This window comes from Sesamum indicum, linkage group LG6 (assembly GCF_000512975.1).
Source record: "Sesamum indicum cultivar Zhongzhi No. 13 linkage group LG6, S_indicum_v1.0, whole genome shotgun sequence".
NCBI lineage: Eukaryota > Viridiplantae > Streptophyta > Magnoliopsida > Lamiales > Pedaliaceae > Sesamum > Sesamum indicum.
In genome coordinates this window covers 17,629,629-17,651,940 of record NC_026150.1, presented here as the reverse complement: position 1 = coordinate 17,651,940, position 22,312 = coordinate 17,629,629, and the positions used below count along the sequence as shown (strand labels likewise).

The 22,312-nt window shown below is 37.0% G+C and overlaps 4 protein-coding genes across 5 annotated transcripts; 3 read left to right on the top strand and 1 right to left on the bottom strand.

Moving 5' to 3' along the window:
• On the top strand, nt 7-882 carry LOC110011271 (ABC transporter G family member 53-like). Its single transcript, XM_020694634.1, has 3 exons — nt 7-43; nt 140-394; nt 491-882. The coding sequence occupies exons 1-3, from the start codon at nt 11-13 to the stop codon at nt 746-748; spliced, it is 546 nt and encodes a 181-aa protein (XP_020550293.1). The 5' UTR covers nt 7-10; the 3' UTR covers nt 749-882.
• Nucleotides 720-4,701, bottom strand: LOC105164818 (probable protein phosphatase 2C 22). 2 transcript variants are annotated; one of them, XM_011083604.2, is made up of 4 exons: nt 4,218-4,701; nt 2,873-3,082; nt 2,237-2,448; nt 720-2,086 (listed from the first exon to the last, which is right to left on the bottom strand). In XM_011083604.2, the coding sequence occupies exons 1-4, from the start codon at nt 4,395-4,397 to the stop codon at nt 1,522-1,524; spliced, it is 1,167 nt and encodes a 388-aa protein (XP_011081906.1). In that variant the 5' UTR covers nt 4,398-4,701; the 3' UTR covers nt 720-1,521. The 2 variants fall into 2 exon arrangements, with proteins under 2 accessions (XP_011081906.1, XP_011081907.1); XM_011083605.2 differs by having other exon boundaries at nt 1,522-2,086; nt 2,873-3,079; nt 4,218-4,397.
• Nucleotides 5,304-6,002, top strand: LOC105165067. The gene is made up of 2 exons (XM_011083942.2): nt 5,304-5,457; nt 5,547-6,002. Exons 1-2 carry the CDS (start codon nt 5,375-5,377, stop codon nt 5,863-5,865), a joined length of 402 nt encoding a protein of 133 aa, XP_011082244.1. The 5' UTR covers nt 5,304-5,374; the 3' UTR covers nt 5,866-6,002.
• LOC105164817 (probable indole-3-pyruvate monooxygenase YUCCA4) lies at nt 19,202-21,891 on the top strand. The gene is made up of 4 exons (XM_011083603.2): nt 19,202-19,879; nt 19,996-20,244; nt 20,322-20,444; nt 21,436-21,891. The coding sequence occupies exons 1-4, from the start codon at nt 19,235-19,237 to the stop codon at nt 21,634-21,636; spliced, it is 1,218 nt and encodes a 405-aa protein (XP_011081905.1). The 5' UTR covers nt 19,202-19,234; the 3' UTR covers nt 21,637-21,891.

The following is a 22,312-nucleotide window of genomic DNA, read 5'->3' as shown; positions in this document are numbered from 1 at the left end:
GAAAGAGCGGATGTATTCAGCTTTGCCATATGCTTTTGGACAGGTACTTCATAGTAGTTATTACTAAATTTTCAGAACCCAAAAGACCAAGAATCAACTGTGGCTTAAAGAAATCCTTCTTGTCTTGTTTCTCCTGCAGGTTGTGGTAGAACTTCCCCACCTGTTGGTCCAAACACTTGTCTACAGTGTCATAGTTTATGCCATGATCGGTTTTCACTGGACGCCTGCCAAGTTCTTTTGGTACATTTTCTTCATGTACTTCACCTTGTTATACTTCACGTTGTACGGGATGATGACAGTGGCTGTAACACCCAACCATAACATAGCTGCCATAATCTCATCTGCATTCTACGCAATATGGAACCTTTTCTCAGGATTCATCATTCCAAAGACTGTAAGTTATTTTCCTGGCAGACTAATATATAATTGCAACAACATACATCGATATTTATTTATTAATTTATTGTTCCTTGTTTTCTGGGTGTGACAGAGAATTCCAAAGTGGTGGAGATGGTACTACTACTTGTGTCCAATGGCATGGACATTGTATGGATTAGTAGCCTCACAATTTGGAGATATCCAGGATAAGCTTGACACAGGTGAAACAGTGGAGCAATTTATTAGGAGTTATCTGGGATTCAAGCATGACTTTGTTGGATATGTTGCTGTTATTATAGCTGGAATAGGTGTGATTTTTGGCTTCATTTTTGCATTCTCCATCAAGGTATTTAACTTCCAGACACGATAGAAGTTTGAAGATGCCTAGGAAATAGAGGTTAGCAATACACATTACGCTCTTGACAGAAAAGCATAACTCTCTTATCCTGTAATCTTAATTTTCTGTACTTTTTGCTCTTCATATCTGGCCCCCTTCTTCATTTCTCTCCCCTTGTCCTGAATCAAATTGGGTGCAATCCAATTATTCTTTCCTACCATTACATGTATAAACAGTTCTTTAATACATGAGGACCTGAAAGTACTTTCTGCTTTGCTTCATCCGGAGTTCTCGAGCTTCTAAGTATAAAAGTTTGATGTCAGAAGTAGACTTATTCTCTGTTTAGCACATAATAGAAGAGCGAGCGGGAGTGCCCTTGCCGCTTTCAAAGAAATGCTTAGAGATGATATATGAGGAGAATAGAATCCATAGCTGCTCATTTCTTAATGGAAGAATGATCTCATGCAAGTAACCAACTTCGTCGTGCTCGCGTTAAGCAAAAACCCGCCTACCAAGATACCAATTCACTATGTTGAAGTAAGTTAATGGTAACATTAATTCAAATGTCAAATGCGACCCTAGCCTGCATAACAATTAGCAGGATATACGAAAAAGGAAAACGGAAAACAACCAAAAAAAAGAAAAGGAAGCGAAAAGAAATACATGTCAGACAGCCGCATATGTTACAGTTGGAAATTACATTCTCTCTCAACATCAAGCAAGAACAATAAGGAAAAGACTACGAAGGTAACAAATTGAGGCAGAGGCACGAAAGAGGAGAAGAGGCAAAAGCTTTCATGATCATCTCAATTATCTAAGTTATCCAAGAAGCTTTGCAACTCCTTCAACCCTTCAGCAGAAATGCTCCGTTGCACTCTTCCACGAGGTACAATCAAGTTGGGAGGTGGTTGCTGCTGGAAACACACGACCACTACTGACAAGTTGTCTCCACTCTTTCGCTTCAAAGCCTCATCAACAAGATCCCTGCTACACATCACGGGATCATTGTGCTCCTGAAGCCTTCTACGAGCAAAATCCACAGCATTCTGGCTCATAAACACATCCCAGATGCCGTCACAGCCTATGATTAGGAACTCATCTTCTTCGGTTAGTTTTGTGCTCATAAGTTCAGGCTCCGCAGTTAGGGGTCCACCATCTTGACCTTTCAATCCTTCCATATGCCAGTCTCCTAAAGCACGAGCAACATTGAGTTGTCCATTGAGGTAGCCATCATACACGTAGCCTCCTGAAGCTTCAATACGCCTTCTTTCCCTCAAACAAACAGGTTTATGGTCTCTTGACATCTCAATTGCTTTACCCCGGCGACAAAGCACTGCTCTGCAATCTCCAGCATTGGCCACCACCAGAGAGCTGCATTGGGTGAAGAGACATTAAGAAGACAAATCAGTTGCAGAGTTCTGCAGAAGAATAATCTCCAATTAAAAGAGGGATATCTCATTATTTTGCATCGAAAACCACAAAAAACAAGTCAATTATCTATGTAACTACCAGTATACTAACCTTCCAATTACAATAGCAGCCAGAGCAGTGGTCCCAGAAGCAAGATCTGTGTCCAAAGAGCAGGCTTCCGCAAAAGCAGTATCCGTCTGTAAAAATGCCGATGACATCACTCTCTCAATCTCCTGTGGAAAATCTTCATCCTCAACAATGAACCTTGGCAAATGATAGCATGCAAAGTCAGCAGCATGCTTTCCTCCATGTCCATCAAAAACCTGACCATTATTTAGAAAATATATGTCGTGAGTTGCAAGCTTACGAGACGACAGATGAATTGAACAACTTTCCATAATATAAATATCGCAATTTCTCAATTCTATGGGCACAAATTGAATTCTTAGTTAACCATTTAACTAAAACCATTTGATACGCACGTCAATGTGCAGGTCATCATTTACTAAGTGAACATTAAACTAACATTTGAAATAATTGAATTATCAGAAAACGTCTGTGTCTAGATCAGAATCTTTTTTCCAGAAAATGAAAATTGTAGGAAGGAGCCTGCTGCATATTAGTCAAAAGTAACAAGCAAGATGTATGCCTATGAATGACAATTCTACGGAACAATCAGAATGATATGTGTGGAATAGGAAAAGGAAACATGTAGGAAGTATCAGTATGTCAGAAGAGAAGAGTTACCCCATAGAACGCACTAGGCCTTTTGTTTAAAGTATTCAACCCATAATCATGCATCAAATTGTCTGCACAAACATAGACATCCTCCATGTTTGAGCGAGAACCAATGTCTGCCCATGCACCTGAGCGAAGCAGGGGCATATATTCAGCATCACCATCATCTCCACCCAGTCTCGGTTCAATTGAGATATCAGGGGACCTGATCTTCACCTGCTAAAGCTCTAGTCAAAATGTAATCCCCCCAAGAGTGAAAATAGAGTAAATTTACAAAATTGAGAAACAGGGAGAAGATACGCATGTGCTCACTCGAGTTGTTAAACATTAAGGGAGTGTAGACATATGACAAATTATTAGCAGAGCGGGAGTACAACAATATAAGGTACTCTAACATCTAGTTCAAGAGGCAACATGCTAGTATTACTAGAGCAAGGAAAAGCCCAAAATAGCCTATTAAACTGACAGCAAAAGCAATACATTATGTTCAGTTGAATATCCTACATAACTTTAAGACCAAATAAAATCTCTATCATTCCATTTCCCCCAACATTGTTAACCATTTGAGTATATCTTAGCAGAGTGAAAGTGAAAATAGCATAAAATAAATTACATTTAAAAATGTCTTGAATAACAGTAAACCCAAGGCAGATCATTTGAAACTCGAAAGCTCACTTATATAATTACGTCAACAAGTGAACAAAAGAAGAACCTCCATGTGGCATAGTTTGAATAATGCCAGAAGATTTGTGTATATCTGTAAGGGTACTTATACAATCAATGAAGCAGAGACTCTACAACAGACACCTCATTACACATCCAGCACCTAAAGATTTGCACACGATCCACTTTCGTATCTTCTTTCTAAATTGATTTTTCCATATAAATCTAACTAATAAGAGACTGACAAAAGAAATCCACATTTATGACGCATGTCAAAAAATTAATGAACACCCCAAGTAATTTGGTAACACCAAGAATAGTCTCATCCCACATCATCTATTCCCTATAACAGAAGTGAAATTGCTCCCAGCAGCAGTAAAGTTCCCAAGCGCGTGAACCCAACCTAAAGATTCTACAATCCCACAACCGTAGCTGAACACAATGACAAAAAGACCACCATGACACCTACTAACTGTATTAGTAACTTGGACAAAACGACAACAGGATCAATCCATACTCGATTCAGATGCGAACTGTTTTCAACAATAATGAACCGACAAATGAATCCTACAAACTTACAAGATTAATAAATTTTGCATTGCTTGAAAACAACGTGCGGCAACAAATACAAACTTAAAATTAAATTAAACAAAAAGGAAAACAGAAAAAGTCGAATTTTAACTGGAATTACCAAAGATGGGTGACGAACTAAGGACTTAGTGCACAAAGGCGTGGTCCCATTAGAGTTGAAGCTGTGTCGGTAGGCACCTCGGCCGCCTATGGAGTTGGGAATCGGCGGCCGTCCATCGGCAGAGCTACAGTTCTCTCTGCTACCATCGACATTGTTGCTAATCACTCTACTGCCCTCCATTACAAATCTCAACCATCACTCCTCCAAGAAATTCCAAACTACTGACTTAAAACAATTGAAAAAAAGAAAAAAGAAAAAGGAAAAAGGAAATCCAATTCCAATGAAGCTCAAAATTCAAGAGTTTGGCTAGTGTTAGTAAGTTCTAGGGTTCCGAATTGGGGACTAGGGTTTTATAATGAAACAGTGAGATAAATAGATACAGATTGGGTGTATATATAGAGAGAGAGACAGAGAGAGGGAAGAGATCTGAGAGAGAGAGGGGAAGCGTTGAATATTGGTAATTGGGTCGGTTTAGAGGAAGTGTGGCGTTGCGAGTAGTCGCGTATATATACGGGAGATGGGGGTGACGTGTAAACACAGAACGGTGTCGTGTGACGTTTGGTGAGTGACGTGTGTGCTTTTGAAGGGCATCTTTCTTTTTTGCCCATGCACATATATAATTATCTTTTTTCACAATAACTTTGGATTTCATCTCAACAAAGAGAATTGAAGCCCACTGAATTGGGCCTATTAAATTGGATCAAGAAAGTGTAATGGGGCAGCCCAATTTGGTAGAGTAGAGACTTGAGACCTCCCCCAACTATTATCAATATCACTGTGGTTGGTCAATAAATAGAATAATGGTATAATTACCTATATAATTTCAAATTAAATATTAAAAAATTCTCAAAATATCTTGTTTGTAGATGATCCCATCAATGATATAGTGAGATAATATTATTTCTTATTTACAGAAAAAAAATATATTATTTCTTTTTATTTTTTGCGTTTATTTCTTACTATATTAATTTATTAAAAGAAACCCAAAATTGAAACGTGCACTACACATGTACATGTCCTTGTCCCGCCAGCTCAAACTAAACAAGTAACATTTTCAAGAAACACGTCTAAGATTTGGAAAAAGTGTTGCAAGACGGCAAGTTAAAGTCACTATATAACACAAACAAAATATCCAGAGAAGGAACACAAAGTAAGAAATGGGTATTTCAACATATTGCACCCTCAATCTTTTCCCCCCTCCTATTTCTTCCCCAATTTCGAGACCTGCAGAAGTCGCATGGTGAGTTTCTTGTTATTCAATAAAAACACGATTTTCTATTTTCATTGTTGATATTTGCCTTATGATTTCTTCAAATTTTTGTTCATCAGCAACCCTGCTGCAAGGGAGCGATCATGGAAGAGCCAATGCTTGTTAGGGTTAACATGCGCGATTATTGGACTGGAATTGGGGAATTTCGCGGTGGTGGGCGATCAAGAAAGAGCCATTGCAGCGGATATGCCGTCAGCAGCGTCCAAGATCATCATCAGGTGGAGCGACAGAAGGGCTTGCCAGCCGTGGCGGCCTAATTCACTCGAGACCATCGTGCCGGAGAACCTTCCGCGGCCTTCGGCCACTGGCTTCTCCGAGTCTGCGCCGCCAGTGAAGGTGGTGGCCAGGTCTAGAGCTAAAAGTTGTTTCTATTTGTAACACTTTGTATGATCATAGCTGCAGAATGAAAATTGTAGGCTATACGGTACAGTAAGCTGTGATTCGGGATTCCATAAAAACAGTGTTAGATCTTCCAAAAGTAATAGAACACTAGAAAATTATGATGTTCATTTTAACGTGACTAAAATTAATTATATAATAAGTACAATATATTCATAGAATAATTACTATATAATTTAATAAAAATAATTAATTATATAATAAGTGTATTACATGTATTTAAATAAAATAAAAATTATATAACTACACGTTAATATTTACAACGTGATTGGATGATTGAATTGGAAGATATTTGGAGATGAAGAGGGTTGATGGAATTGATTGGACCTATTGTCAATACATGGAGAGGAGGTTAGTACATGCAAACTGCAGTACAAAGTACAGGAAATTTGTACTGTCTGCCCCAAAATAAATAGAAAGAAGTAAAAGCAATATCACCACTTGATACACGTGTTTGTATAATTTTTAATTTTTTTTATAATATGTATTAATTGAATTAAAGAATAATAAAATTAATAATTGAACAAAATTAATTTTCCATTCTAAATTAATGAATGCACAAAAACTATTCATGTTATATTAAGTAATTTGTGGCGCATCTAATTATGTGTAAATAAATTTTATAATTAATACTATTTAAAACAAGATATTAATCAAATAGTTATGATTTAATATTAAATTTATAAAAAAAATGTGAAAAGAAAGATGCATGAAAACACAAAAAGAAAAAAAAAACATATTTCCTATCCTTCCATTAAAAGTCTAATTCTAAAGATAACTTCAAAAAAAGCATTTGACACCCAAACAAAGAAAAAAAAACAACACTTGATTGTTGAATAAGATGTACTTCCTTTGATGTACCGATAATTGCTCAAATCAATTAAATAAAATTCTAATTCAATTTGAATTTGATTGAATTAATTACAGAATAAGTATAATAAATTTGTCATATTTTTAGTATACCGTTTAGGGAGAGCTAATAATTTCGCACATGATGTGAGGTTAGTTAGGTTCGTCTAAATTTGATTTGAATAAGAAAATTTTCAATTGGTTGTTAGTGGGTGTGAATAGGAGAAAATTAAAATGCTTTCTAGTACTGATTATACGATGGTCTTTTCAAATTAGGTAAACATGAAATCACTATAAAAAGACAAATAATTATACAGAAAATTTCTATCTCAAATTAGGTCTAGCCAAATCAAATCAATCACATAGCAACTGTGATACATTAGTTATTTTTCCTAACTATACACCAATCTCACACCACTAATGTATTATATTTTATCATATAATTAATTCAAATCCGATCGACCACCATTTGAATCAAAATTTTCCTTATCAAAAGGTCTCCTCTTCCATATTAGGATCCAAAGGCACATGAAGAACAACTATTCTACGAGCCATCAAGTATTTTTCGGACCATAACTCAGATATTGTACTTAGAAGTATCGATGTGGAAGAATAAGGTCCAATTATAGGAATGGCCTTAAAATTTTGACCAAACTTGGACAGGTGGGAGTTGGGGGTCGGCACGTAAGACTTGCGCATGTGGTCCTGCAAAAAACATTCTTGAAAAATTTTAGTACGGAGTTGGGTGGATCAAATTTGAATATGTCGTCATAACGCCTATAAAAAGGCCCCAGAGGGACAAAAAGAGGTAAGTTGGAGAGCGTCTGAGGCGTGTGCAATGCATAAGTGCGGTAGCGTTTGGGCAAGGAAAGGGCAACACAGACATAGATGCATGCATTAACCTGCTGGGCATGGTTGTAAGTGAAGCAGAGATTCTGATGCATATTCAACGCTAATTACGCAGTGGCTGATACTCTCTACATGCGGTATAGTAAGGACCCGTAGCTGCATCTTATCCAATGTGCACCATAACAACAACATTAGAAATCAATTCATAGTCACATTGTCAAAACAACTTGTTGGACTATAAAATATATCTCGTAATATTTATACAAAATTTTCAGCAAAAAGATGAGTTTCTTTATTCCGCTTTGACCATTATGATAAGAACCTCATATAATGATAAAAACTCAATTTTAAATCTCAAAGTAAAGTAGAAATAAAGTGTTGAAATAATTTGACAATCCCATGGATATTGTAATGGGCCTTGGAGTAGTTAATGTAGTCAATGGGCCTTTACAAAGTCTTGATTGGGTCCAATACCAAACAGGGAGCCCCACTCCTATATATAATGTAATAATCAATTTTTTCAACAAGAGATCTGACTCAACAAATTATCTAGTCACTAATTCATTTTTATTGCCCAAACAACTATATATATATATATAAATACTATGTTACTTTTTCATTTACATGTCTAATCGAATCTTCAAATAAAAAATTAAAATTTAATAAGAAACAAATAAACTTGGTATTTCGAATAAAAATATCAAGAATTTTAGATACTGAAAAACATATAATTAGAATTTATTGTGAGCTGAGCCGAGTCAATCCGTCTTTCTTGGGCAAAAATTAAATAAATAAAAAAAGATAGTCCTAAAGTCCAGGTATAGGTCTAGCTGCAGTTCTGGAAAGGCAGTTTTCATACCAGAAATAGTTCTGAGATAATTCCTATTTATACGCACATATACATATGTCCTAATGTCAAATGTGAAGTAATTAAAATCTCCTCAACTTTACTATGTGGTACAGCAACTACGTGTCATTCCAGGATTACCAAAGGAGAGGGGGGACCCCTGTTAGACCTGTCACATTCTCACTGTCAACCTTACATATTTTATTTTTACTTTTTTATTTGAGAGACATTCTATGACCTAATAATATATAGGACGAAACAAGGTTTTAACGACACTATTTTTTTATGGGCAAAAGACAATTTCCGTCCCACAGCTATAGGTTACTTTCATTTTAGTCCCGTAAGTTTTTAGGGTTTCAATTTGATCCCGTAAAACTGAAAAATTCGCAATTTCAATCCAAATTTGACCGGAAAATTTTTTGGGTCGCCAGAAAAAGTCACATGCGATGCATGTGACTTTTAAAATTGGGGGCTTGATCCTGATTGGCTGGAGAAGCTGATATGGCGCATACGTGGAAATTAAAAAAAAAAAATGACTGATCTCAAAAGAATGGCAAAGCCGGAGGACGGCTTTTGTCGGATCTTTACACAGAGATGACCAAAATTGATGGGACTGGTCTCAAAAGATTCGCCAGAACGAGAGGCGTTCAACGATGGTCTTCCGAGCCGGTGGTTCGTTCAGACGAAGGAGAAAACCACCGGCAGAAGGTGCAGTCGCGGCGGACAACTGAGATCTTGAAAACGATGGATCTTTGCACCTAGTTGATGAAAATGGATGAGACTAGTCCCATTAGAACCGCAGTGAGGAGACGAATCCAATGGTACCAATCCGCGATCGTGGGTCGTCCTGTCGCTGGCGAATCGACGGGAATTGTCCGCGGCGGTCAATTTCAAAGTCCAGTTGCTGTCGTGGTCGAATCGCAAAATTGGTTGAGGGGTTTAATTCTCCTTACTATGGGTAATCGAATGGTATATGTGGTGGCTAGAAATTTCAAGTAATGGCGGCGGAATTGAAGAGAGAAGGTGGTGGCGAATACAAAATCACAACTTTGATTTCCCGTCGTTTTTTTTTTTTTATTTCCACGTATGCGCCACATCAACTTCTCCAGCCAATCAGGATCGAGCCCCCAATTTTAAAAGTCACATGCATCGCATGTGACTTTTTCCGACGACCCACAAATTTTTCCGGCCAAATTTGGACTGAAATTGCGAATTTTTCAGTTTTACGAAACCAAATTGAAACCCTAGAAACTTACAGGACTAAAATGAAAATGGCCTATAGTTGTGGGACGAAAATTACCTTTTGCCCTTTTTTTATTGAACAACTTACAGGTGATAGGTTCGTGTTCCACAAGACATACAAGTATTTACAATACCAATAAGTAAATCATAGATTATTAACTAATCCTACCTAAATTCCCATCCCACTGTTACCCCCATGCACCTTATAACTTGACGGGGTCTAATTTGATACGAATATCAAAATTGATTAAGTACATTTTAACAGTTCCGAATTCAAAGTATTTATTTAAACAAAAATAATACGATGAAAATTAAAAATTGATTAACATCCACAATAATATTTTTGAAATTCGAACACAATCTTCTAATTATACGGGCTCAGGCGAAGTTCTTATCAGCCTATGCCAACAACTTGGTCGTGGTTAGATGGAAGTAAGATAGATAGCTACTCCAAATAGTGTGGGGGAAAAGAAGAAGAACGCTTTTTGAAGAAATTAGAGTGGCAGAAACACTCATCTTGAAGTGGAATAAGTTGCATGGCATGAGAGCGTTTTCTTCTCATAATGGAGGAAACTATTGCATGACAGAAGTAAGATGCGATTTCACCATGATATTATCAGAAATATTCTCCTAGAATTGGTGGGGACCCGTTGTTTGAGCATCGCAGATCGCAATCACGCTTTCATCATTATCGGGTTAGAAAGTGTTTGGACTCAGCTATAGCTAGCTTATTATAACAAGAGGGAGAAGCTAAGCGATCCAGTTTTAAATTAAATCTGGTGGTGTTGTCTTGTTTTGTAGCTGTTCTTTCCAACATACATCATGATTCTTGGTAAGAACATAAGAAGACTATCATCAGTCCTGTACTTAGATTAATGGATTCATAGGGAGAGCATCTAGCTATTGTGTATATATAAAGAGAGAGTGAGAGAGAGAGAGAGAGAGAGAGAGAGAGGAAATTGTTTGTGATCATCATGTGTGGTGTTGAGCATTTTGTGTCCGATCAGATCAAACCCCATGTTTCTGGATTTTGTCATGTCCCTACTATGATTCAGGATGTTACCATGATAATAAAGTGTTCATAAATCACTTTGTGGAACATTGGTTGGCTCTTACTTTATTTATGTACTGGATTCTGTATGCTCGATTCATTCCTGACTACTTTCTGCATCACTCTTAACGTGCCTGTATATTATACGTACGACGAGAGGCGACCAAAGTATTTGCTTGGATTACTTGACAAACTTTTCAAAATAATTCATAAGGATAAACGTAAACTCTCCATTGTTTGAATTCAAAAAAATTAAATTTTTATTTTCGTTGATGAATTAACAGAATTCGCTGATAGCAATAACAAAGTTGAATAAAAATCTGTATATATACATATGATTGACTTATTATAAGTCAAATAAATATCTAATACTAACCAAATTACTACCCTTATAAGCTCGATAATTTTATTAACCAAATATTTCGATTGATATCTTAGTTTAAAAATAATCTCTAGTACCTAAGCTTAAAAAGTAATTATGGATCTGTATATAAAATCTTTTAAACAAGCACAATCATCTACCCTCAAAACATTTTACAAAACGAGTATCGAAATTTGGAATTTTTTGAATTTTTACATATTCATGAAAATTGTATCATTCGTCACATATGCACATAATATAATTATTCCTGATGTAAATGGCCCAAAGAGAGATTAGAAAAAGAGAGGGAAGTTCAAGGCCTCCTCCATTAGCCCAATAATCGTTGAAGTCATGCTCTCCTCAGCAAGATTAGCAACTGATAAGATCGGATTATGGCTAATGTTACTAACTCATATCCGCTCGTCCCAAGATTAAAGAAAACATGCATAATCCTGACAAAAGGGGACACGCCTATAAATACAGGTTTGGTCCCAAAGTGGAGGACACCTTCCAGACTCTAAATTCTTGTTGTCAAACTCTCATTTTACACTCTCTTTGTACTCTGAGCACAATTTCTCTTACAAAATTTGATTACTATACATCAATTCTTAATTAGGATGTAGTTTTTACTATTATTATCTCTTAAATCCAATATTAACTTGAGCGTTGCAGTGCTAATGTGTTGTTTTGCAGGTTCTACTTTTTAAGTTCTTTATTTGTTGGTCCACGTCCAGAACTGAAGTTCAAAATCTTTCCAATTGCTGGCAACGGCTGGTAACCTCCTTTATTTTTTTCATTTTCAACGCCCAGACGTTCCACCCTTTCCTCTAGCTTCCGCCTCTGAGCCTCACTTTGGGGGATGGGGGATCTCTTGGGATCGAGAAAAGAGTTCCTTGTATATGAAGATCGCCTACGAAAAGGAAAAATATTAGTATGTATGACAAAGAAGAGAGGAATGATTAAACCAAGAAGACATACCTTAACAAACTATGAGGAGACTATCCCTTCAAGCTCCTCCAAGGGCATACGAGCCAGAAGGTGCCCATCCCCAAAGAACTGGGTCCTCCTCATAGTTTCGGCCACTAAGGGGCAGCTTTTTCCTCTCTCATACTCTAAAGAGTGGTGAGTATGCAAACCGTCAGACGAAGCACGAAAAGATTTGAGAGGAACTCCTATCTCGTCCTTGAAGGAAAGAAGGACGGGGGGAGGTCCAAGAGAAAACCTTGAAGAATTAACTAGAGGGTACCTAAAGAGCTCATCTTAGCTTTTCTAGAAAAACCTCCATACTTATCTCAAGGAGAAGAAGAAGCAGCGCATTTCCCTTTGGATTCGTTGGGTGTCACGGTTCCCTGAGGAGATCGGGAAGGAGGGGTCGCCCAGAAGCATAATCGCGCATCAACTTGCTGAACATTATATCCCCTGTCAAGAAGAAAGAAACATAGTTATGATCATGATTAAATGAACTAATTGAATACAAAGAGAATTATAAGATATCCAAGGAGTCATCCAAGGGTTCTTTCCAATGACTCAAGTCAAAGTGTCCCAGAAACCTCTCGACACGGCAACAATCCTTGCCCCAACATTCACAGAAAGAGGGGTCTCTTTCATCCAACGATCTCGGAAAGTCCAGGTTGAAGGGCCAAAAAAAAAAAAAGAAACTATCTTCCAATTCTTTGAACCATTAGCGGTAGCAAGAAAGACATCCTTCATCGGAGCATGAAGCGAAAGAAACCCATTTTAGTACATTTTAATCTAAAACACTAGACAAAACCCTAAAAAAACTTGCGAACCAACTGATTCAAGGGTACTTGAAAAAGGCAAGCCACATCAGAGTAAAAACAAAGGATGGGAAACACAAACATAACCTAAGCTGAGCAGAAAAGAAACATAAGCAATTTTGAAGGGGAGAATGAGGGCGATTATTGGGGGAGGCAGTATAAATAATGAAAGAAAGAAGAATATGGAATTAGCTCATCAACTGATCAATAGTGGAAGTTTTGAGATTATTGGACCCCCAATCCACCGTTGGTTAGGGCACAACTCTCTCTTCTTCCCTAAAGGAAGACCCTTCCCCTTTTTTCTCCCTACCTTCGATTCCTCCACCTCATCATCTATTGAAAAGTGATTAGTCGTTGTAGTCGCCTGTTGCTAACCTCACCTCAAGCCACTCAGGAGCGTAGACAAACTAGGGTTTATTCTTCTTGAAGTGGCTTTAGAGATATCATCGTCTGGGAAGGTTTCTTTAACGAAACGAACATACTCATCCGAAGACGCCATAAGAGGGAGCCAAGAAGAAAATTTCAAGTAAAATTAAAAAAGGATGGGGGTACATACAGATTTTTGAAAGAGAAGCCCTGGCTCTTCACGAAAATATGGAAAAGAGGAAGATAAAGGGGAAAGAGGTTGCTTCGTGATTAAGAACGAGGAGGAGGAGTTAAGCCCACACTTCCCTCATAACTACCCTTGATTAGGCAGTTACTTAGCACCTTAGGCGCGTGGGAGGAGACGATTCTCAAACGCCCCCTTGGTACCTGTAATCATGATTGTTATGCATAGACCTAACCATCATTCCCTCACTGATAGGTGACAGGACACAAGGCTCCAGATTTTGAAAAAAGACAAAAGGCTGGAAAAGAAGCGTAGCTCAGTGTGGAGGGGGCGCCTTGAACCATGGCGTGCCAAGGTAGGGGGTCTTCTCCCCCCGACATAACAAGGACTCCTACTCTAAGTAGGTGTTAGAGACACCCCTCCTCTTTAGAGTGGGGGGACTGAATGATGTATATGAACCAAAGAAACTTGGCCCAAATAAAGAACCCTCAACAGCCTAATAGGGTACATTACGTTAGAAGAAGAGTGGGAAGCTCAAGACCTCCCCCATTAGCCCAACAATTCGTATGAAAGGAATGGCCCGAGCCACTCTCAGATTTGCCAATTATATGCCCCAGTAATGATGATCGGGCTAAACCCATACCCAAATGTCCATACATGACATCCATCTTGATGGCCAGGCAATACAACTAACCCACATGGAAGACGCATGTCAAAGAAAGTACCCTTAAAGCCCTAAACTCCTGGAGCGAAAGGACTCCTTATTGAATAAGGAATCCTCAACGGTGGAGAAACCCCCTCAGTTTGAAGTCATACTCACCTCAGCAAGATTAGCAAAAGATAAGATCAAATTATGGCTTATCTTAACAACCCTTATCCACTCGTCCCAAGATTAAAGAAAATGTGTAGAATCCTGTCGGAGGCAGACACCCCCTATAAATACAAGTTTGGTCCTCAGTAGGGACACCTTCTAGACTCTGAACTATTGCTGTCAAACTCTCATTTTGTACTCTCTTTGCATTCTGAACACGATTTCTCTTACAAAATTCGATTACCATATTGCAATTCTTAATTATGATTTACTTTTTACAATTATTATTTTTTAAATTCGAAGCTAAGTTGAGTATACGAGTGTTAATGTATTGCTTTGCAGGTTCCATTTTCACAAGCTCTTTTATTTATTAGTCCACATTCAACACCAAAATCCAGACTTATTGGACCTGTATTTTTCTCGCAAGCATCAATTTCAATTAATTATTATGATATTAATGTAAACTCAAAAGCTTGAAATTGAAACGAAACATTCTAGTTCTCCAAATAATTTTGTCTGGTAATCATATGAAATCAAACTGAATCATTAACTAATCAGTGGTCCTAGTAATGATAATAATAGTTCTCACATTTACAACAGTACCGTACATTTTTCTTTGCAATAATTATTACATGCATTGATCTGCCATTGCTCCCTTTTCCCAAACCCTTTTTCCTTCTCATATATCTCAGCTTTTCCCAAGCAATCACACACAAATCAAACATTGTCAAGAAAAAAGAGTCTAAGGTTGGTAGTGTCAGAAGCAGTGCGCAGCCGTTTGGGGATTCCGGGGGTGATGCGACCTTCTCAGCCTTCATCCGACGACCACCACCCAGTGGCGCCAAAGCCGATAACCACCAGTAATCTAATCGGGGACTTGACCATTTTTAGACCCGCAATCAAATATTTCCAAAACAGGCAACAAAATGAGCAAAAGGGTCATCGACACGTGTCCATCATGTGGCATGAATGACCAAAGCGCAAGCCACTGTCAACTCAATTACATAATCAATCAGCAGTTTGATTTTGTTGTTGTAGTTGATATACATTTATATATATATATATATGTTGTCAGTGCCTCCCTTTGCACGGATGCAGTTCAATTTAGGACATGCTTTTGTACATGGGAAATTGCAAGGAAATGAATTGAGGTGAACTCAATTCATGTTTTCATGAAAAAGGGTCCAAAGAGTTGAGAAATAATCAGCCATTGCTTTGAATATGTGGAAATTCTAACATTGAACACTATAAATTACACATATAGCTATGGGTAAATTAAATTATACATAGCTTACACAATTAAAATCTAATTATATCAAATCAATCGTATTACAAACTTATCTATCAAATATGTATAGTCATAACTTGTTTTGTAATAAAACGGGACATAAAAGTCATTTAATCAAATCTTGTCTCGAGTCCTTTCCAAAGGTTATGGGGCTGCCCCTTAAAAAGACTCACATTTAGGCGAGGGTGAGTTTGTGCATTGATGAAAGAAATATAGAAGGGAGGATGGAGAGGAGGGGGGCCCCCACGGGGGAGAGTGTTAACTAGTAGGGAAGAGGGACACGTGAGTGGGTGATGGTGGGATGAGGTCACGTGACATCAAATTTCCAAGTTGGTCTGCGCAGCTGCCCCAAGAACTGACGACGCCTGCCCTGCCCTACGCTCTACCCTCCCTCCGTACCTACGCTTATTATTATCCTTCTCCATCACTCTCCTCCTCCCAACGCAACCATTTCTACACCCCTTTTTTTATTTTTTTTTAAATTACTAAAATACATTTCTTAAATTGAAAAATCGGACTCTGCCTATGATTATTTGAATCATCATTATTAATAAGTGACCAATCATTATCAGTACCAATCCTTCCCCATATTCTTTTTCTTTTTTTTTTTTTAACAGTAATCCCTCCCCATTCTCAATCCATATATATATACACACAAATAGCATATCCACATGTATCAAAAATAAAAAGTCCATTTAGATTATATTTGAGTAAAGAAATATTCTAACATGCTTGTCAGTCTGAATTTTTTCATATATGACTTGTACAATAAAAAATCGAGATAACTATACTCGAAATATAATAATTATTAATATTTATTGTCAAAATTGGTTTATAAAAAAATAGTAATTAGCAAATATTTAAGAGGGAAAATATGTAGCATGTATTTTTGAAAAATATTTATAATTTCATATAAAATAAAGATAAGAAAAATGATTACATAGTTATCATAAGTTAAATCAAAAGTGAATGGGGACAATCCAGATAAAACAACATAAATCTCTACATGCATGCTTGTCTAAAATCAAGAAATAAAAACAAGATATAATATATATATATATATATCAAAGTGAAAAGCAAATATCTGTAATTAATGAAGTCTTAAATTTTGGTGTTCCCAAGTGAGAGAAAAGAATGGAAGCAAGCAAGCAAATGACACAAGTCTCTGGGAGCAGATTTGAAATTAAAGTGTAGACATGAAAAGAAGGGAAATTAATCATGACATGATAGATGTAGATGGTGTGCTGATATCATATATACATACTACTTACTACTAACCAAGCAGTGGAGTGGGAGCCAACTAATAATGTGTATATCTTCGTACATACTTCACCAACTTATCAATTTATCTATGTCGGGGTCGTCGTGTTTTAAAAGATAATCGATTCAAACGTGTTTGAGATTTGAGAAAATGAAATTATTAGATTTGTTAAGGAGACTACAGTTAAAATCTTTCGATACTTAAACTAAGAAAGAAACAGATTAAGCTCTTTATCGAATAACGTACAGTAAATTCAAAATAATTTTGAAGTATTTATAGAGCGAAATTTTCGTATTTGTCTCGATTAGAGATGCAATTGGACCCGATGTTTTAGGGCCTGATAGGTCCGAGGCGGGTTACGGGTTTTATGCCGGACCCGTCCCAAACCCGCCCCCGGTCTATTTTTCTATATTCTTTTTTATTTATTCATATATTAATACATTGGTAACAAAAATTTTTTAATATTCTAGGTAAATTTTTAAATAATTTTATATATCCAACTCTATATATGAAATACCAAAATAAGAATAGTTGAATGTATTATTTGTATTATATAATTTATTTTGGATTAAAAAAAACCTATGTTAAATTACCTAAATTAACAATGATATTTAGTATTACTTATAAAAAATAAGTTGAATATATTATATGTATTATATAATTCATTTTAGATTAAAAAAGAACTATGTTAAATATTAAATTTAAGTTTATATTACTTAATTTAAAAAAAAATTAAATCAGGCAGACGAGGTTTCATAAAGCGGGACGGGTGTCGGGTTCGGGCAAACCCGCCACGGACCCACCCCGTTGCCACCACTAGTCCCGATCCACATGTTGTATTCTCAACCTTCCAAGTGTTGGTAGATCGATGATTGTGGTTTCAAATCAAATGACCTGATTAAACAAAAAAAGTCTATCAATCCTTCTTTTATTTGGGTATTTTGAGGTTCTATGGGGTAAGCCTCTTATGGTAGACCCCTATGACTAGTAGTCACGGTTCATATCAATTCACTAAAAGAGGATTGTTATGTTAATCGTTATTCTTCTATATATTTTTTTTTTCTTACAAAAAAAAAAAGAAGAAAAAGAAAGGATTTGGTTGTTGAGATTATATTCCACTCTCATCAATGTACTTGTTGTCTCATTAATGTCTACCACTACAATAATTAGGAGACGGTCATTGTTTCTGTAAGTTCCCCACTGATGCTTTATTTGAAAATATTGTATGACTGGACTGTGAATGTGTTGCAGTTTTGGTGTTAGAAACTAATGTGCATTTTTCGTACATGGTTTAGCCTTTTGTGTCTTAGACTACTGATATTAGGTTGCACTTGAAACATAAAATAGGTTCATAATGTTCCCTCTTATGCAACAGTTCTCAAGTGCCTAGTTGAATTCTGTTACATAACAACTCATGCATTAAGCCCAACACCATCAATCCTCTCTAAAAAAGTAACATTATTTATACCTATTATATATAAGTATTAATTTATAATTGAAGATTCGGAATGGCTGAAGTGGACTTGGCATGCAAAATTGAGATTAGCGCTCCGTATGTTCTTACCAAAGGAATTAACAGAGTAATTAAAAAATCGAATATTAACAAAGTGATTGGTGCAGTAGCTTTTAGCCTCGACCTAAGATGTGGCTGAAATAACATAAAAATAGTCGATATTCGCTGACTTCACGTCTTGAGAAACAAATAAGTAACAGCAGGAGAAAAAGTGTTAATGCTATCTGCTACGGAATTAAACTAGAGTCGCGTTTCCCCAAGATTTTACATTAATAGCATAAGCGTGTGTTAGGTTAGGAAAGCGCGAGTGGGATGTGAGCTTGAATCTCCTCCCTTCAACACTCAAACACTCAACACCCAACACCCAACACCATTTATGCGCGTATAGTATAAATTCTGGACAGAGAGAGAGAGGGAGAGAGAGAGCACATTATATATCTATACATACAAGAGTCTGTTTTATTATTATTATAATTATAATGATGTGTTTCTCTTCTCCCCATTGCCAATAACTCCTCCTCAATTCTGCAGAGAAGAAAGAGCCTTGAGAAACAGAAAACCAAATCCTTTCCTTCACCTTTACGCCTCCCCATTACTCTCTCTTTTAACAAAAACCCTCTCTCTCTCTCTCTCTCTCTAACATATATATATATATACATATATTATGCATTGAAGAAAGAAAGAAAGAAAGAAAGAAAGACGCACAACACGCACTGGAAACAATCTTACATTCTCCATTTCTCACCCTTTAAATGCAGGCCACCACGCTTTCTCAGGTAGAACAACAGAGTTTTTCACCAGAGCGCAAACACGGAGAAGCAGCTGCTACCCCCACGCCCACGCCCTCCCCCTCCCCCTCCCCCTGAAAAAAGTCTGCTTCTTTCTTTTCTTGAACTTTCTTTTCACTCTCTCTCTCTCCCCTACCCTTTTCTTGGCTCATTTTCCTAAATGGGTTCTTGCAAACAAGAAGATAGAAGAGATCATGATGAATTAAACTGCCTGTTTGTTCACGGCCCTATCATTGTAGGCGCAGGCCCCTCGGGCCTTGCTGTCGCCGCCTGCCTTCAACAACATGGCGTTTCTTCTCTAATCCTTGAAAGAAGCGATTGCATAGCTTCTTTATGGCAGCAAAGAACCTACGATCGGCTCAAACTCCATCTCCCTAAACAATTTTGCCAACTCCCTTTACTCAATTTCCCTCATTACTTCCCCAAATACCCCACCAAACGTCAGTTCATTTCCTACATGGACTCTTACGCCAAACACTTCTCAATTCACCCCAAATTCAAACAGTCCGTTTCAAGAGCTGAGTTTGATGCAGTCGCCGCCCTCTGGACCGTCCAAACTCAAGATTCCCACTACTTCTCCAGATGGTTGATAGTTGCCACCGGCGAAAATGCCGAGCCCGTCATACCCGAAATTCAAGGGATTGACAGGTTTCGAGGGCCCGTCTTGCATACCAGCGTCTACAAGTCGGGCTCAGAGTTTGAAAAGCGAAGGGTTTTGGTTGTGGGGTGTGGGAATTCCGGTATGGAAGTTAGTTTAGACCTGTGCAGGCATAATGCAAGCCCCCACATGGTCGTCAGAAACTCTGTAACTACACTATCTCTTTTTAAATCTTTTGGAATTTCATATATATATGTATACATAATCTCGTACATCGTTCATGCATCACACAATATTCTGATGACAAAGTCTTATGATCTCAGGTTCATATTCTACCAAGGGAAATGTTTGGGGTTTCGACATTTTCCATAGCCATGTTGCTCATCAAATGGCTGCCTTTACGACTAGTCGACAAGTTCCTCCTCCTGGTGGCCAACTTAACCTTAGGCAACACCGACAAACTCGGCCTCCGCCGCCCCAAAACCGGCCCTATCGAGCTCAAGAACGCCACCGGGAAAACCCCAGTGCTCGACGTCGGAGCTCTCTCACAAATCAAAGCTGGAAAAATTAAGGTAATTTATTAACCGCCAAACCCTCAAATACACATGCAAGAATTTCATTAATAATGAGTAAATAAAAATGAGTGCAGGTGGTGGAAGGAGTGAAGGAAATAACAAAAAACGGGGCGAAATTCGTAGACGGCCAAGAGCGAGAATTTGACTCCATAATTCTTGCAACGGGGTACAAGAGCAATGTGCCTACTTGGCTCAAGGTATATATCTCTTTGCTAACAGTACTGACAAATCTTCTTCTTCATCATCATCTCCTTCTTCTTCTTCTTTTTTTAAAAAAAATAAAATATATATATATATATATATATATTTTATCTTTATTCACAATCACATATCGCTTTCCTTCTTACACATGCAGTGGGCTACAAAACGTTTTCTTATACTGTTACAGAAAAGAGAAAATCTGACGGCATTTGTTTGGATCATTCCCTCCCTAATGTTAAAATATATTTTTGTTTCGATTTCACGATCTGTTGTTGTCATAGAAATTTTTTTTGTTTTTTCTGGGAACCTCACGCTGCATTTTCTCCTCTTTTCTAGACCCCCCCCTGCTTCATTCCTATTTATATCAATTAAAATATTGCATTTCCTATCCCACAAACATATATATATATATAAGATTCATGCATTTTGTATATTTAAAAAAATATATTATACATAGTGATGTGATGTAATGTGTTGTGGGACTTATATAATAATAAGACTTCATTCATATATATATCAATCCAAATATTGCATTTCCTATCCCACAAACATATATATATATATAAGATTCATGCATTTTGTATATTTAAAAAAATATATTATACATAGTGATGTGATGTAATGTGTTGTGGGACTTATATAATAATAAGATGCAAATAAAATATTGGGTTGGATTATGTACAGATATGTAAAATTCGAAATGATGAAAATCATCCATCACTGGAAATAAGTGTTGAATTAACTACTTGGCTTTTACTACTATGAAGTAGACATTTGAGTATAGTCTGAGAAGCAATTAATTAAGTCTGAATTGTGACATAATAATTATGGTTCATAAATGTCTTGGTATACTAACAATTATCAATTTGACCTATTGACAAAAGTTGTAGGCTTATTATGATCATCATCGAATTACTCGTACCATTTTCTTCTCATATATTTTTTTTAATTTAAATTCACATTTTTGAGTTGTCGTTCTCATCTCAGGGTACCGATTTCTTCACACAAGATGGGATGCCTAAGCCAGCTTTCCCTAATGGCTGGAAGGGAGAGAATGGTCTGTATGCGGTGGGGTTCACGAGAAGAGGCCTCCTTGGGACATCATCGGACGCACGGAATATCGCCAGAGACATTGCTGATCAATGGAGGATCATCAACAAAGATATCCGGAAAAAGAAAGATCAATAGTGAAGATAAGTGATTAGTGAAAAAGTGCTGGGGAAAAATAGCAAGAGACAGAAAATTTTGGGGGGCAAAAAGTGAAAAAGTTTTTAGGCTTATGCCACCATTATGCTAGCAAGTTTTCCCTTTTTTTTTTTTTTCTTTTCTTTTCTTCCTTTTTTGTAAATCAATTAATGAGATTTGTATGATGGGGGCTGGTCTACGGGTTGGTTCATGGTGTATAATAGAATTAATGTTTAATATAATATATGTTAGTATTTGGCACATGAAAATTAAATGAGCATTTATAAGGGTACCTATATAGGTATAGAGAGAGGTATGTGTGTAAATATTTGGGGTGGTGGGACCAAATTACAAATATTTGCTACTTTCAAGGACAAAGAGAATTGTCAACTTAAGAGAGAAGTTTGCACATCATTTAATGCAAAAGACAAATAAAATTTTACATACCTACTGATAGTGACTCCAATTGTTATGCCTTCACATTTTTGAAGATATTCAAAGTATTGGTGATGTTATGGGATGCGAGAGAGAGATGGAGGTTTTTAGTTTTTAGTAGCTAGTTTGTTAACACATTAGTTATTTCGGTTATCAAGTACGTGTGTTTTTTACACGCAAAAGACAGAATCTATGGAAATTGCTTTTTCTGAGTTATTAATGATTGCTTTGCTACCTACCTACA

Bases quoted from the DNA above. Each gene is read 5' to 3' on its own strand.
- LOC110011271 (XM_020694634.1), top strand. From the start codon at position 11: ATGTATTCAGCTTTGCCATATGCTTTTGGACAG. The intron at 44-139 runs GTACTTCATAGT...TTTCTCCTGCAG, and splicing joins TGCCATATGCTTTTGGACAG to GTTGTGGTAGAACTTCCCCA. The intron at 395-490 runs GTAAGTTATTTT...TGGGTGTGACAG, and splicing joins GATTCATCATTCCAAAGACT to AGAATTCCAAAGTGGTGGAG.
- LOC105164818 (XM_011083604.2), bottom strand. From the start codon at position 4,397: ATGGAGGGCAGTAGAGTGATTAGCAACAATGTCGATGGTAGCAGAGAG. The intron at 3,083-4,217 runs GTAATTCCAGTT...CTAGAGCTTTAG, and splicing joins TAGTTCGTCACCCATCTTTG to CAGGTGAAGATCAGGTCCCC. The intron at 2,087-2,236 runs GTTAGTATACTG...CACCCAATGCAG, and splicing joins GCTGCTATTGTAATTGGAAG to CTCTCTGGTGGTGGCCAATG.
- LOC105165067 (XM_011083942.2), top strand. From the start codon at position 5,375: ATGGGTATTTCAACATATTGCACCCTCAATCTTTTCCCCCCTCCTATT. The intron at 5,458-5,546 runs GTGAGTTTCTTG...TTTGTTCATCAG, and splicing joins AGACCTGCAGAAGTCGCATG to CAACCCTGCTGCAAGGGAGC.
- LOC105164817 (XM_011083603.2), top strand. From the start codon at position 19,235: ATGGGTTCTTGCAAACAAGAAGATAGAAGAGATCATGATGAATTAAAC. The intron at 19,880-19,995 runs GTAACTACACTA...TTATGATCTCAG, and splicing joins ACATGGTCGTCAGAAACTCT to GTTCATATTCTACCAAGGGA. The intron at 20,245-20,321 runs GTAATTTATTAA...AAATGAGTGCAG, and splicing joins TCAAAGCTGGAAAAATTAAG to GTGGTGGAAGGAGTGAAGGA.